The sequence below is a fragment of the Chelonia mydas genome, chromosome 3 (assembly GCF_015237465.2).
Source record: "Chelonia mydas isolate rCheMyd1 chromosome 3, rCheMyd1.pri.v2, whole genome shotgun sequence".
Classification (NCBI taxonomy): Eukaryota; Metazoa; Chordata; order Testudines; family Cheloniidae; genus Chelonia; species Chelonia mydas.
Genome location: NC_057851.1, coordinates 149,892,246 through 149,905,113, shown reverse-complemented (window position 1 = coordinate 149,905,113; position 12,868 = coordinate 149,892,246). Strand labels below are relative to the sequence as shown.

The 12,868-nt window shown below is 40.3% G+C and overlaps 1 protein-coding gene across 2 annotated transcripts in view; it reads right to left on the bottom strand.

Annotated features, from left to right (window-relative positions):
* The window catches only part of PPP1CB (protein phosphatase 1 catalytic subunit beta), a 63,061-nt gene that overhangs the window by 26,391 nt on the left and 23,802 nt on the right, over positions 1-12,868 (bottom strand). For both annotated transcript variants that reach the window (XM_037895565.2, XM_037895566.2), the window contains 3 exons: positions 9,819-9,950; positions 3,821-4,051; positions 3,344-3,448 (listed from right to left, as the gene is read on the bottom strand). In XM_037895565.2, the coding sequence (XP_037751493.1) occupies positions 3,344-3,448; positions 3,821-4,051; positions 9,819-9,950 (468 nt within the window). The remainder of the gene's footprint in view (positions 1-3,343; positions 3,449-3,820; positions 4,052-9,818; positions 9,951-12,868) is intronic.

Genomic DNA, 12,868 nt, shown 5'->3' with positions numbered 1-12,868 from the left:
ATCCCCTAGGCATCTTTGCCTTACAATTCCCTTCAAGGACAAATCATACTAAGGCATTGGACTCTACTAATTTGCTTATTAATCAGGTCATCAGAATTAAAAAAAAAAATCCACGTTCTTTTCCTTATCAAATGCCTTTGGCTTTCTCTTAGGGGCAGACCCCGGACCTTTCAGAGCTTTTGCCTTTTCAACCCTGATTTACATTTACTGTCTGGTTCCGGAAAGAATAATCACAGGACGAAGGAGGGGAGCAGCAGGGGAAGGTAAAGCATATGGAGCTGATCCACTAGGGACAATAGTTAGAGTGAACTCCCATAGAAAGCATTCCTTACTACCCTTTTGGCATATTTTTGCGTTAGGGCCCTGTCAAATATAAAGGGAAGGGTAAACCCCTTTAAAATCCCTCCTGGCCAGAGGAAAAATCCTCTCACCTGTAAAGGGTTAAGAAGCTAAAGGTAACCTCGCTGGCACCTGACCAAAATGACCAATGAGGAGACAAGATACTTTCAAAAGCTGGGAGGAGGGAGAGAAACAAAGGGTCTGCATCTGTCTGTGTGATGCTTTTGCCAGGGACAAAACAGGAATGGAGTCTTAGAGCTTAGTAAGTAATCTAGCTAGGTATGTGTTAGATTATGATTTCTTTAAATGGCTGAGAAAATAGCTGTGCTGAATAGAATGAATATTCCTGTCTGTGTGTCTTTTTTGTAACTTAAGGTTTTGCCTAGAGGGATTCTCTATGTTTTGAATCTAATTACCCTGTAAGGTATTTACCATCCTGATTTTACAGAGGTGATTCTTTTTTACTTCTATTTAAAGTCTTCTTGTAAGGAAACTGAATGCTTTTTCATTGTTCTAAGATCCAAGGGTTTGGGTCTCTGGTCACCTATGCAAATTGGTGAGGATTTTTACCAAACCTTCCCCAGGAAGTGGGGTGCAAGGGTTGGGAGGATTTTGGGGGGAAAGATGTTTCCAAACAACGGTTTCTCAGGAACCCAGATAAAGTTTGGTGGTGGCAGTGGAAGTCCAAGGGCAAAGGGTAAAATAGTTTGTACCTTGGGGAAGTTTTAACCTAAGCTGGTAAAAGTAAGCTTAGGAGGTTTTCATGCAGGTCCCCACATCTGTACCCTAGAGTTCAGAGTGGGGAAGGAACCTTGACATGGTGACAGAGCGGTGGGATTAACTTGAAATCATTTTGAGATCAATTTGAGATTTTTTGAACCAGAGAAACAGATTTTAAAAGGAAATTTTTAAAATCCTTTGTGCTGCTAGAAAGCAGGTCTCCAACTGGCAATAGTTGGAAGTTTTTTTTTTTTGCTTTGCTTTGGGGCCAGAGCAGAGACAAAAGGGAATTGTCTTTGGGAGCTGCAGTTTCTCTTCCTAAAGGCAGAGTAGTTAACCTCCTGCAGGGAAATTCACAAGTCTTCACAGACCGAAGAGCAACTAGAGGGGATTTCTACCTATTTGCATGAAGACAAAAAAGTGTTAGTTTTTGGGTTTTTTAGGATTTTGATTTTTTTTTTTTTTTGAACAAGACGACTTTTAATAGAAGTAAAAAAGAATCACCTCTGTAAAATCAAGATGGTAAATACCTTACAGGGTTATTAGATTCAAAACATAGAGAATCCCTCTAGGCAAAACCTTAAGTTACAAAAAAGACACACAGACAGGAATATTCATTCTATTCAGCACAGCTATTTTCTCAGCCATTTAAAGAAATCATAATCTAACACATACCTAGCTAGATTACTTACTAAGTTCTAAGACTCCATTCCTGTTCTGTCCCCGGCAAAAGCATCACACAGACGCAGACCCTTTGTTTTTCTCCCTCCTCCCAGCTTTTGAAAGTATCTTGTCTCCTCATTGGTCATTTTGGTCAGGTGCCAGCGAGGTTACATTTAGCTTCTTAACCCTTTACAGGTGAGAGGATTTTTCCTCTGGCCAGAAGGGATTTTAAAGGGGTTTACCCTTCCCTTTATAGTTATGACAGACCCATATTTTTGAGTTAGGGTCTATAAGTAATATCCCCCTACTGCTCTTGTGAGGGGAAACAAAAGTTATGGAGGTTGCCAGAGTCTTCAGCTTCTGCAAAGAGAAGTTAATCCTTATTAGAAGAGGGCTGGAGCACCAACAGCTGTGATGTGCCATGGCTGCAGTCCAGCAGCATTTTATTATTCTGCACCATCGGGGGAAGAAGGGTAGAGACTTGAAGTAAGCAAACGCATTAAAAGCCAGGTGGGAGTAGAGCGACGGCTCTTTTGAGATGCTACTGACCCAAGAAGGGGAGGGGAAGTGCTTAAGAAACAGGATTGGACTACTGCTCAGCAACTCTTGCAAAAGGCTGCGGGTCCCATGCCCCACATTGGATTGGGAAAATTGAAGTCTGAGCTCCAATTTAGGCAGCCTCCAGTTGTTGGGCAAAACAGGGGCTACACTCATCCCCTGAATCTTGAGGCAAAACTGAGCCAAAGCCTCCTACTTTGTTACCATTGCCTTGCTGTAAGAAGCGTTCCTGTTCACCAAGAACGCAGAAGGAAATTTAGAGCCCGGGCCTGCTCCAGTCAGTCTTGAGGGAGGTAGAGGAGGCATAACTGCAGCATCATGACGCCCATAGCTGGAGCAGTTTGGGCACAAAACACTACAGGCGTGGCTGTGCTCACTTGGATGGCTGATCATTCTACTAGGAGGTAAATGTGTTACATTCTGCCTAGGATCCAGTGAGACAAAGTGAAGAAAGCAAAGAAGCTAGCTGTGGAGGGAATGGATATGAGCAGGGAGAAAAAGCCTTATAAGCCATTGAATGTTCACATAGGTGAGAAAAATACACTGGTCCATATGACTGGACACAGGAGCAGGGGGGAAAAAAAAACAAAAAACTGTACAAACTTGTCAAATACAGAGGCAAACAAGTTGCTTATCCCACAATTGGACAATTTATTATGCAATTCTTTGGGGGTGGGAGGAGGGAATCAGCATGTAAGTCAATTCTTTAAAGCTGACCTCACATTAAATTTCAGACTGATTCTGAAGGAGAAACGTGCAATTTTTGGTTTGTATTTTCTGTTATTTTGCACAAGGACTTAGGCATATTGGAAGACAAATGCAAAGATCCTGTTCCTGAGCACAATAAGGCAGAACACAGAGTGAGGATGATAAGATGAACAGGAATAAGCCACAGTTATCTTAACGGTGCCATTAAAGTTACTCTCAATGACAATTTAATTGCTATTGTATGGAACATAGGACAATGTTTTAGTATGATCCTGGGCTGGAAGTTTATGCTAATTATGCAATGGACAGGAAAAATATAACTACATTCACCATCAGATTGAAGTAATTATCTTACCTCCATGACAGCAGAAGATCTTCTCATCCACAATGGCCGCAATAGGCAGACAGTTAAAGCAGTCTGTGAATGTCTTCCAAAGTTTAATATTAAATCGCCGTTTGCCTGCAGGAACAGAATAGTCTATTAGGAAAGGAATTATACAGCCAACCTACAATGTGCATTATACCCTTCACAAAGATGTAGGTAAAGTCTGAAAGCTGAACTATTCAAGTTTCACAAAACCTGTGAAGATGATCACCTGTTAAGGCATTTCACAGTAAGTTTACTTCAAGTAAAAACACACATGTAAAACTAAGTATTAAGAGACATAAGGTGTGTTTCAAAATAATTGTAGGAAAAGCTTTCCATAAGACTGCTTTGATAAATTCTTGCAAAGAAGAACAGTCATTATTTGGTTAAAAATAATCTACTTTCTACTCCTACAACATATTGTTAAACAGAAGCAACTTTTGAGAACTAGAAGGTTTTTCTTACATTCATCATAGAATCCATAGATACGATTAATGCTAGCACACTCATGGTTTCCTCTTAGGAGAAAGAAGTTTTCTGGATACTTGATTTTGTATGCCAGTAATAAGCAGATGGTTTCCAGAGACTGCTTGCCTCTGTCTACGTAATCTCCCAGGAAAAGATAGTTTGCTTCTGGTGGGAATCCTCCATACTCAAACAATCGAAGTAAATCTGTATATTGCCCATGAATGTCACCTGAGTAAGGTAAATTTAAAGAAATAAAGATTAGTACAATATTATAAATATCTTACTGAAACTAAGACATTGAATTAGTACTCATTTTAGAGGGTCAGTTAAGAATTGAGAGGCAGTTGACGGACTGATATTCTGGCAAGATCTTTCAGATGGTCTGTTGAGAAAGGATAAAGAAAGCCAAAATGGAAGCACTCAATCTACGGCAATTGCCCACAAGATTTGCAGAGAATTGCAGTGTCAGTTCTGGAAACATTCTGAAGGGTACAGAATCTTCCTTTCAATTTACCTAAGTAGTCCCCAGAAAAGATGGGAAATTCCAGTTTATCTGTACAAATTTAAAAACTTAAATTCAGAAGAAAGCTGGCTTGATGCAACTAATACACAGTAGAAGGTGGCAAGTCTAACTATTTTTAAAAAGCAAAGCAACTTGTAGGTTTGTATGCCAACTACCACACACTCCGCTCTCCTCCCAAAAGCAATCAGTAAAGAAACTGGACAAATCAATAGAGGTAGGTGCTGCATTAAGCTATTCTAAATTTGTTTTATACCCTACAAAGTCTAACAGTTGACCTGCTGGTCACCCCGGCAATATTACAGCTACTATACAATGTCATTGGACAAGGCAGCTTGGCTAAGTGCCTTCTTTCATGTAATTTTGTGTGTGCGCATGCAATTTGCTATACCACATGGTGCAGAACTCTTGAAAATCATATCCTATACAAAAGATATCCAGCAAACTTGCAAGTAGTTAATTAAAAACTGCTACAATAAGTATTATTCAACAAATTATTCAGCCAGATTCATGTACCACTTACCATATATTCCACAACGGGCCACTTCCAAAAAAAAAAAAAATAGGCAGGCTGCATGGTGCAACAGTTCTATGGTTACTAGTTGGCACAGAATACTATATCACACAGAGGCTGGCTAACTATAACTGTGTAGATGGGTGTGATGGAAGAAGAACAGAAACTTAAACACTAAAGAATTCTCTAAAATTACTTGTGAATAGGAAGGCAGTGTGGCTTACAAGATAGATCAGTGGCAAAGCCAGGAATAGAACCACAGTCCAGTGGTCTACTGGGTGACCTTGGGTAAGTCTCTTCACCTTGCTATGCTTCAGTTTCCCCATCTGTTAAATGGGGATATGATACTCCCATTGTAAAGTCCTTTGAGACCTACTGTTAAAATAGCTATGTACCCTTGCTATTTGCAGCATTCATCACATAAGCATACTACTGACTGATTTAAAGAGTGTAAGTTTATACTTCTTGATCCATTTATGTTTTAACTGATTTGTGGAACACTTCGAAGTCATCTAGTTCGACTGCTGGCAAAAATGGTGAAGTACCTCCTACAGAGGTCAAGCGAAGATGCTTCTTGCTAACTGCAATCCAGTCTCAGTTTCCAGAGGCTTTTTGAACAAACAAGCCCAAGCTCCTCTCCATACTCTACATGCTTAGGTCCATGTCTTTTTGCCTTCTCCGTTTTAAGTTACAGAATCATAGAATATCAGGGTTGGAAGGGACCTCAGGAGGTCATCTAGTCCAACCCCCTGCTCAAAGCAGGACAAATCCCCAATTTTTGCCCCCAATCCCTAAATGGCCCCCTCAAGGATTGAACTCACAACCCTGGGTTTAGCAGGCCAATGCTCAAACCACTGAGCTATCCCTCCCCCCAAAAAGTGCAGAAGCTAACAGGACTTCAGAACCACACCCATCTCTTTAGAATCTTCCTTTTTCATGCAACAGAACACTAATTGCCACAGAGAAGGTGGATAATGTAAGAGGTAGAGAATATAATATTTTATGGAGTGATCCACAACATGATCAGATAGGTATGGGAATCATGATGGGATATCTCACTGCTGCAGAGAGAGCTGGGGGGAGTCCTCTCTTCCCGCCACAACCTAGGGCAGCCTGCACTCCAAACCCCTCATCCCCACCACAAAGACTGCACCCCAATGCCCTATCCCAGCCTTGAGCCCCCTCCCACACCCAAACTCCCTCCCACCCCCCCCCCCGGACCCAAACTCTCTACCCCTGCCCAGAGCTCTCTCCTGTACCCTGAACCCCTCATATCTGGCTCCACCCCAGAACCTGCATCCCCTGCCCAGAGCCACCTCTCATACGCCAAACCCCTCGGGTCTACCCCCACACACCCAAGAGTCCCCTCCTGTACCCCAAAACCCTCATCCCTGTTCCCCCCAAGCCCTCACCCCATCCCTCTGCCCTAGCCCTGAGCCCCCTCCTACACTCCAAACCCCTCTGACCTACCCCCACCACACATCACCTCCATAGTGATGCACATAATAAAATTCATTCTGCACATGGATATTAAAAAAAGGGAACATTGTCCCAGAATTATAATTTTTCTTTAAAGGGACATTAAACCTTATGCTTCAGGGTTTAAGCCAGTCTCTAACAACAACAGATAAGGATGAGACCTAATGCAGGAGGCAGATTATCCCACACCTTCAGAGATCTTTGTGAAATGTAGAATCTGGTACTGGTCATTGTCAGACAGGCTAGATGGACCTCAAATGAGTTCCAGTCTGGCTATTCCTCTTAAAATGTTCAAGAAGCACTACAAGAAAGATAGTCATTTATATTTTTTATTTCATGCCATGTCCCTGGTCCACTGAAAAAAAAATGTAATAAAATACAAGCTTATTAGCTTGGTGTATGGCAGTGGTTTTCAACCTTTTTTCGTTTGCGGACACCTAAAAAAATTCAAATGGAGGTGTGGACCCCTTTGGAAATCTTAGTCTGCGGACCCTGAGGAGTCCGTGGACCACTGGTTTAAAACCACTAGCGTATGGAGTTAAAGCTATTGCTGTACACAATTCACTAGGTTAAACAGTTATGCTGCTTATTCCAGAGAAAGTTACGTAGCTTGTATGAAGAGGGGCCCAGAAGCCAATTTGGTGTTTGAGGACACTTGCTATCTTGGATCTGTCATAATACTAGACAAACTCTATTATTTGACTTTGTATCTAGTGAAGTTACTGATTCCTTTAAAGAGAAAGATGGTTAAGCCCAAGTAAGCAAATTCCTACAGTGCATACTGATACAGTTAGTCTTTCCCTTAGATATACAAGGCAATGGTCACAGAAGAATAGAGGGATTTTGTTTAAGTTTTCCTTTACAGCCTGGTACCTTGTAGACAAATACCTGGATGCATATTGAACTAGAACTAGCATCTGACAAAGATCACAAAGATGCTGCAAAGATGACAACGTTTGTAGGCCACTAGGGCATAAACTGGAGCGACCAATATTTAGGGCAGAGTAGTATTAGGTGAATGGGTATACATATTCTATCCATACTTTCAATAAGCCTAATTTAACAACGTAACTAAGGATATGGAACTTAATTGTCAGCCACCAACTAAGCATATTACATGGATAATCAATAAAATATTTGCGTAACGTTTCATTATATTTTGTTTGGAATTAGACCCAGTGGTGAGCTGGAGCCGGTTCGCACTGGTTTGCGTGAACCGGTTGTTAAATTTTGAAGCCGGTTTAGAACCGGTTGTTAAAGGTGTGGGCAAATTCCGGCCCGCGGGACCATCCTGTCCAGCCCACCTGAGCTCTCGGCTGGCGAGGCTCCCCTGAGAATCCCTTTTTAATTTTTACTCCCCCGGCGGCACTCTGGGTCTTCGGCGGCACTTCAGCGGCAGGTCCTTCACTCGCTCCGGGTCTTCGGCAGCATGTCCTTCAGTGCCGCTGAAGACCCGGAGCGACTGAAGGAACTGGTTCTTCAGCTGTTGGCAGCTCATCACTGATTAGACCCACAGTCAAGTGTTGAAAGAGGATAACTGGACAATATTTTGCAGAAACCATTTTGTAAGTAGGCCATGACTCCACATTTAGAGAGACATTTAGTAATCTGTTCAAGATGCTTGATAGATACAAGTTTTGAGCTAAACCGCAAGTCAGATCTGAAGCCTACCAGAACAAGAACTACATTGTTTTTAAAGAGAAAATTGGCATAAAATGAAAGTGTGTTATATGAAAGGTATTGGCTTATGTAACCCACATAAATCCCAAACGTATGAGTTAATTTAGCTCTACATTTTAATCTGATTTGACAGTACAAAATCTCATCCCATAGTAACTCCTTTGATTTGTCTTGAGATAAAATTAAATTACTAGGCCAGATCATTAGTGTAGCTGCACATTGTTTTATTTAAGACTAGTTTAAAAATTATTTCTACCTGTGCAAGAGCTTCTCTTAGTCCCCCCCATACATAGGACTCAAGCTCCCTAAACATCAGAAACATCCTAATGCCTATATCATGTTCTCCTGCAAGTTACTACTAAAGTCTAGCTTCAGATTTGTTGCCTCATCATTTTCTACATAGAACATCCTCTGATAAATCAGATCCAAAATTTAGTTTAAAGGGACATGGGTGCAGATTTGCCTAATATAACGTGTCTTCTGTTTCAATTAAAATCAGTTTGGATTTAAAATATTCCCTTACATAATTTCATTAGTTTCACATTGGCTTTTTTTTAAACTCAGTTTATTGTTCATACCAAGTGAAGTACAGAGGGTTAACAGCAAAACTAGATTAAGCTTCAGTTTTAAGATCTGTATAACAGAAAATGCTTTGAAAAAAACCTAGCCATTTAAGATGAGTTTGCCATTAATATTAGGATATTGGTAATTAGAAAAACCCCTGTAATCATACAGCACAAATTATGAAAGTTGATGGTTTCTGCATGACTGGTCTAATCTAAGGGATGGGATGGCCCATGAAAGTCTTTGGGCACACACATGAGCAAGTTTGAACCATGACACTTCAGTATTGAATACCTAATTCAAGAAATTCAGGATTTGAACAATACTATGATGCTGCCTTTTCATTACATGCAATGCTTCCTCCCTATGTAAAAGGCTGACAAACAAACTGTGGAGTGTTTACTAACCAGCATTGGGAACGATATTGTGCTTGTACAACAATTACTGCAAGACTCCCATTTAAAAAAATAATTACTGAAGTATTGTTTTTGAAAATATTCAGCATTAATTTTATAAAGAGTTAAATAAAGAATTATGTGGATTTTAGGTTTACCAATATTTATCTGAAAGGACCTGCCAAAGTCTTCTACAAAGCTTGAAGAGTTCATTATGTAGAACAAAATCAAACTGGTTTAAAAACACACATCCAATGTAATTACATAAGACAGGGAATTTTAAAATTTCATTTAAATTGCTTGAAGTGAATGGGAATCCATTCTGAGAATACAACTGAATTAATTAAATGTGGCAATGAATGTTGGTTAAAAGACTTTGCATTTTGCATACATTTTGAAACGAACATGTTCTAGTATTATGATATAAGTGTTTATGCTGTGTTTTAATGTGACTCACCATTTACAGAAATACACTTGAAATTAGATCAACACCCCAGCCTAGTGGCTCTCCTCCTCTAGGTGTGGAGCCACACAATTTTCACCACAGAAGGTTAGATTTAACCACACTCCACCCTAAATGCTGACAGTCTTTCAGAGTAAATGCTCTACCAACTGTCAATAAACTCTTCAGTATTAAATCAACGTAATTTCTTATCTAGCTAGTGAAGACAGCCATTTTTGCAATCCATATTACCCAAGGCCATTTGGCATGTCACTCAGACAAAGATGCAAAACCACCACAAAACCATCTTCAATTTATTATGTTTCCACCATCCCCAATAAAATGCCAATTTTGAAGTATACAACTAGAGATATAAGACAAGATACACCTAATTTACATACCACAAATTTTCAGGGGTGCCTCCAGTTCCAGGAGAATAGGCTGGCTAAGAAAGATTTCTCGTGATTTTATGCACAAGCCCCGAACTTCTGCTTCTGTCATCTGCACGATCTTGCCAGGACGACATCCTCGCACTGAAACAAAACAATTTTTGCATGTAAATATCACCAAGACACACTTTTGTTTAGGAGGATTGCACAGTGGACACCTAGCTGCCATATGACTGGCCTTTTATCCACACATTTATACTTCTTTCATCACTACACTGTATTACAGGAATAAAATGTATTATATGTTTAGACTATTGTGGTGGTGGGGGGGGAACATGAGTATTTAGAGTACACACATCCTTACTGTATCAAGAACTTTAACAATTTAGTTTTCATTTTAACCTTGATCTGAAACAAATTATGTTCTAGCATGGTTTGTGTTAAAGCAACATGAGAAAGTTTAATTGGAGAAACTTCTATAAAGAGGCCAAGACTCACCTTTAAAAAAAAATGTAAGTGTACCACACAAACATGTCTGATTATTGAAGAGCTGGCTTATTTCCTGCTTTTATGAAATAATATCTACTGGGGAGAAGTCTAACACTTAATAACTTCTTTACTGTACACATCAGGGCTCCTTGCATCCCGCCATCCTCCTTGGAGTGCCATCCTCGCATTTCTCTCTATCGCACAAGTCCCTGCAACTCCCATGTTCTCTCCCTGATGCCTGGGGACTATTGTGACCCCCATTCTCCCCTCACCATGTGTTGTGTGCCCACCAACACCCCCGCCCTCCATTCTCAATACCCATGCCAGCAATTGGGTGTGCAGCACCATTGCCCCTTCCCCATATAGTCAGCTCTTGGGAGAATGGACAGAGGTGAGATAGCCGAAGGCAATAAGGAGTTCTATCAACCAGTTCTTTGATCTGCAGACAATTGCAGAGGAGCTTGAAGCTGTGGCTTTACTAAACAGAGAAAAGGCACTCATGTCCCCTACTTTCCCTCTTTTGGGGTTTTGATTTCCCCAGAAATCAATAGGGTTCTATCTACTGATGCCTAGAACATTCCATACATTTTGGGATTGATCAGATGCACAATTACGAGTTATCACATTAGCCAGAAAAATATCAAGACATTATGGCCTCGCAAGCTCAACCAACTAACCAGACAGGTTACAGAGCATTCATATGTAGTTTAGAACAAGGAATATTTCACCCTATCTTCAAGAGCAGGATCCAGAAACCAGAGGAAACTGATAGCTGTTCTAGTAAGGTAGGGTAAGAGAGTACTCAATGGTAGATCAAAAGTGGATGCAAACAAGGCTAAAGGATATTCCTATAGTTGATGAAGAATATGGAATACAAAGATAGGGGCTGAAAGCCTCTTAATATCTGGTGGTCAATACGGATGGGGTTATTTTTAAGCAGAATCAAAGGGGCTGGAAGGGACAAGGTTGAAGGCCTCTTTCTCTAACAGCTCAGGGAGGAAGGTGACAAAAGACTATCACTTGCTGGAAGGGATAGTGGAAGAGCAACACCGGCTTTCTGAGGGTATGTCTTCAATGAAGTTTGCCCAGGGTTAGCCTCTGCCCCAGGTTTGGGTTAGCCTCTGCCCCAGGTTCAGAGGTGCTTTAAGCTGAGGGTATAGATTAGAGCCCACCTCCAGTTTAAACTAGGGCTGGAATGCACCCACTTTGCAGTGAAGCCATAGGCCCAAAAAACAAAAACAAAACACCCCACACAAAACAAAACAAATCCTGAATGCCAAAAGTCCTCCAATGCCCTGTTTCTGTGATTGTTTCATTTAAATTACGATGGTTAAAAGCAGCATTCTTCTTCTGCATAGTAAAGTTTCAAAGCTGTATTATTTCAACGGTTATAAACTTTAGAAAGAACCACCGTAACGTTCTGTTCAGAGTTATGAACAACCTCCATTCCCGAGGTGTTCATAACTCTGAGGTTCTACTCTAACAGTTTTACTAGCATATGTCTACGTTTCAGAGGTGCCTAACCTACGGCCTGTCAGAGCATTTCATGAGGCCCATGACTTGCTTCAGCACAATACACTAATGGCAGATTCATTAGAGTTTTGTTGTCATGTTATATCATTTTAGTTTACACGTGTATAGAAAATACTGTATATAGAAATAACCTAATACATACGAAACAAGATGAATATAAAATATCAATAGTTAACTTTACATCTTATTAAAATATGTAGAATCTGTCTGGACCGAACAAGGTCGTGCTGAGGTTTGTGTGGTCCTCTGTGTAATAAGGTCAGGCATGACTGTCTAGTTAATGGATTCCCAAGTTAAAGTAGCCAGAAATAAGTGTTTGGGAGACAGTCTACATTAACCTTCACAAGTGTTCCCTCCTCAGGAATGGTTTACACTAGGAAATAAGGTGCTTTAAAAAAAAAAAAGTTAATTTATAGCAAAATGCTAGTGGAGACAAGACACAGGGTAGTTTTACTTTGATGTAGCTAGATGAGGTGAACCCTAGACACCCCTTGCCCCCAACACACACACACCCCAAATATCAGTTTTCACTTCTACTAGTTTCATCAAGGTAAAACTAGTCTGTACCTTGTTTCTACTAGCATTTTTCACTTGAGCTAACATTTAGATAAAAACCATACCTTTGCCCCACTGAAGCTACAGTCTTGGCATTCTTTAATGGGACTTAATTTTCTGATTTGCTGAGAGCCCTTCCCTTACAGGATCACACCTAAAGACTTCAGGCCATGAATGACTCATTGTCCCTTTATGTTACACAGAGCTATATGTATATAAAAACTTACACATAATACAGATACAGAAGCAAGCTATTAAAGAATACCAATTCACCAAGTCTTATAAGATTAGTTAGGCCAGTGTTAAACCAAGGCTGTTATTCTTCAAGTAAGTACCAAAAGGAATTCATTCTTTTCAAAACAGGTTTTTAGTTTGATTTCAAAAACTTCCTGAAGTATAGTTGGGAGAACAGTATTCCTATGTTGTAAATTTAGTGAAGTCCAGTTCTTCCGTGAACACCAAAACACTAATTTTCACTGCACTTG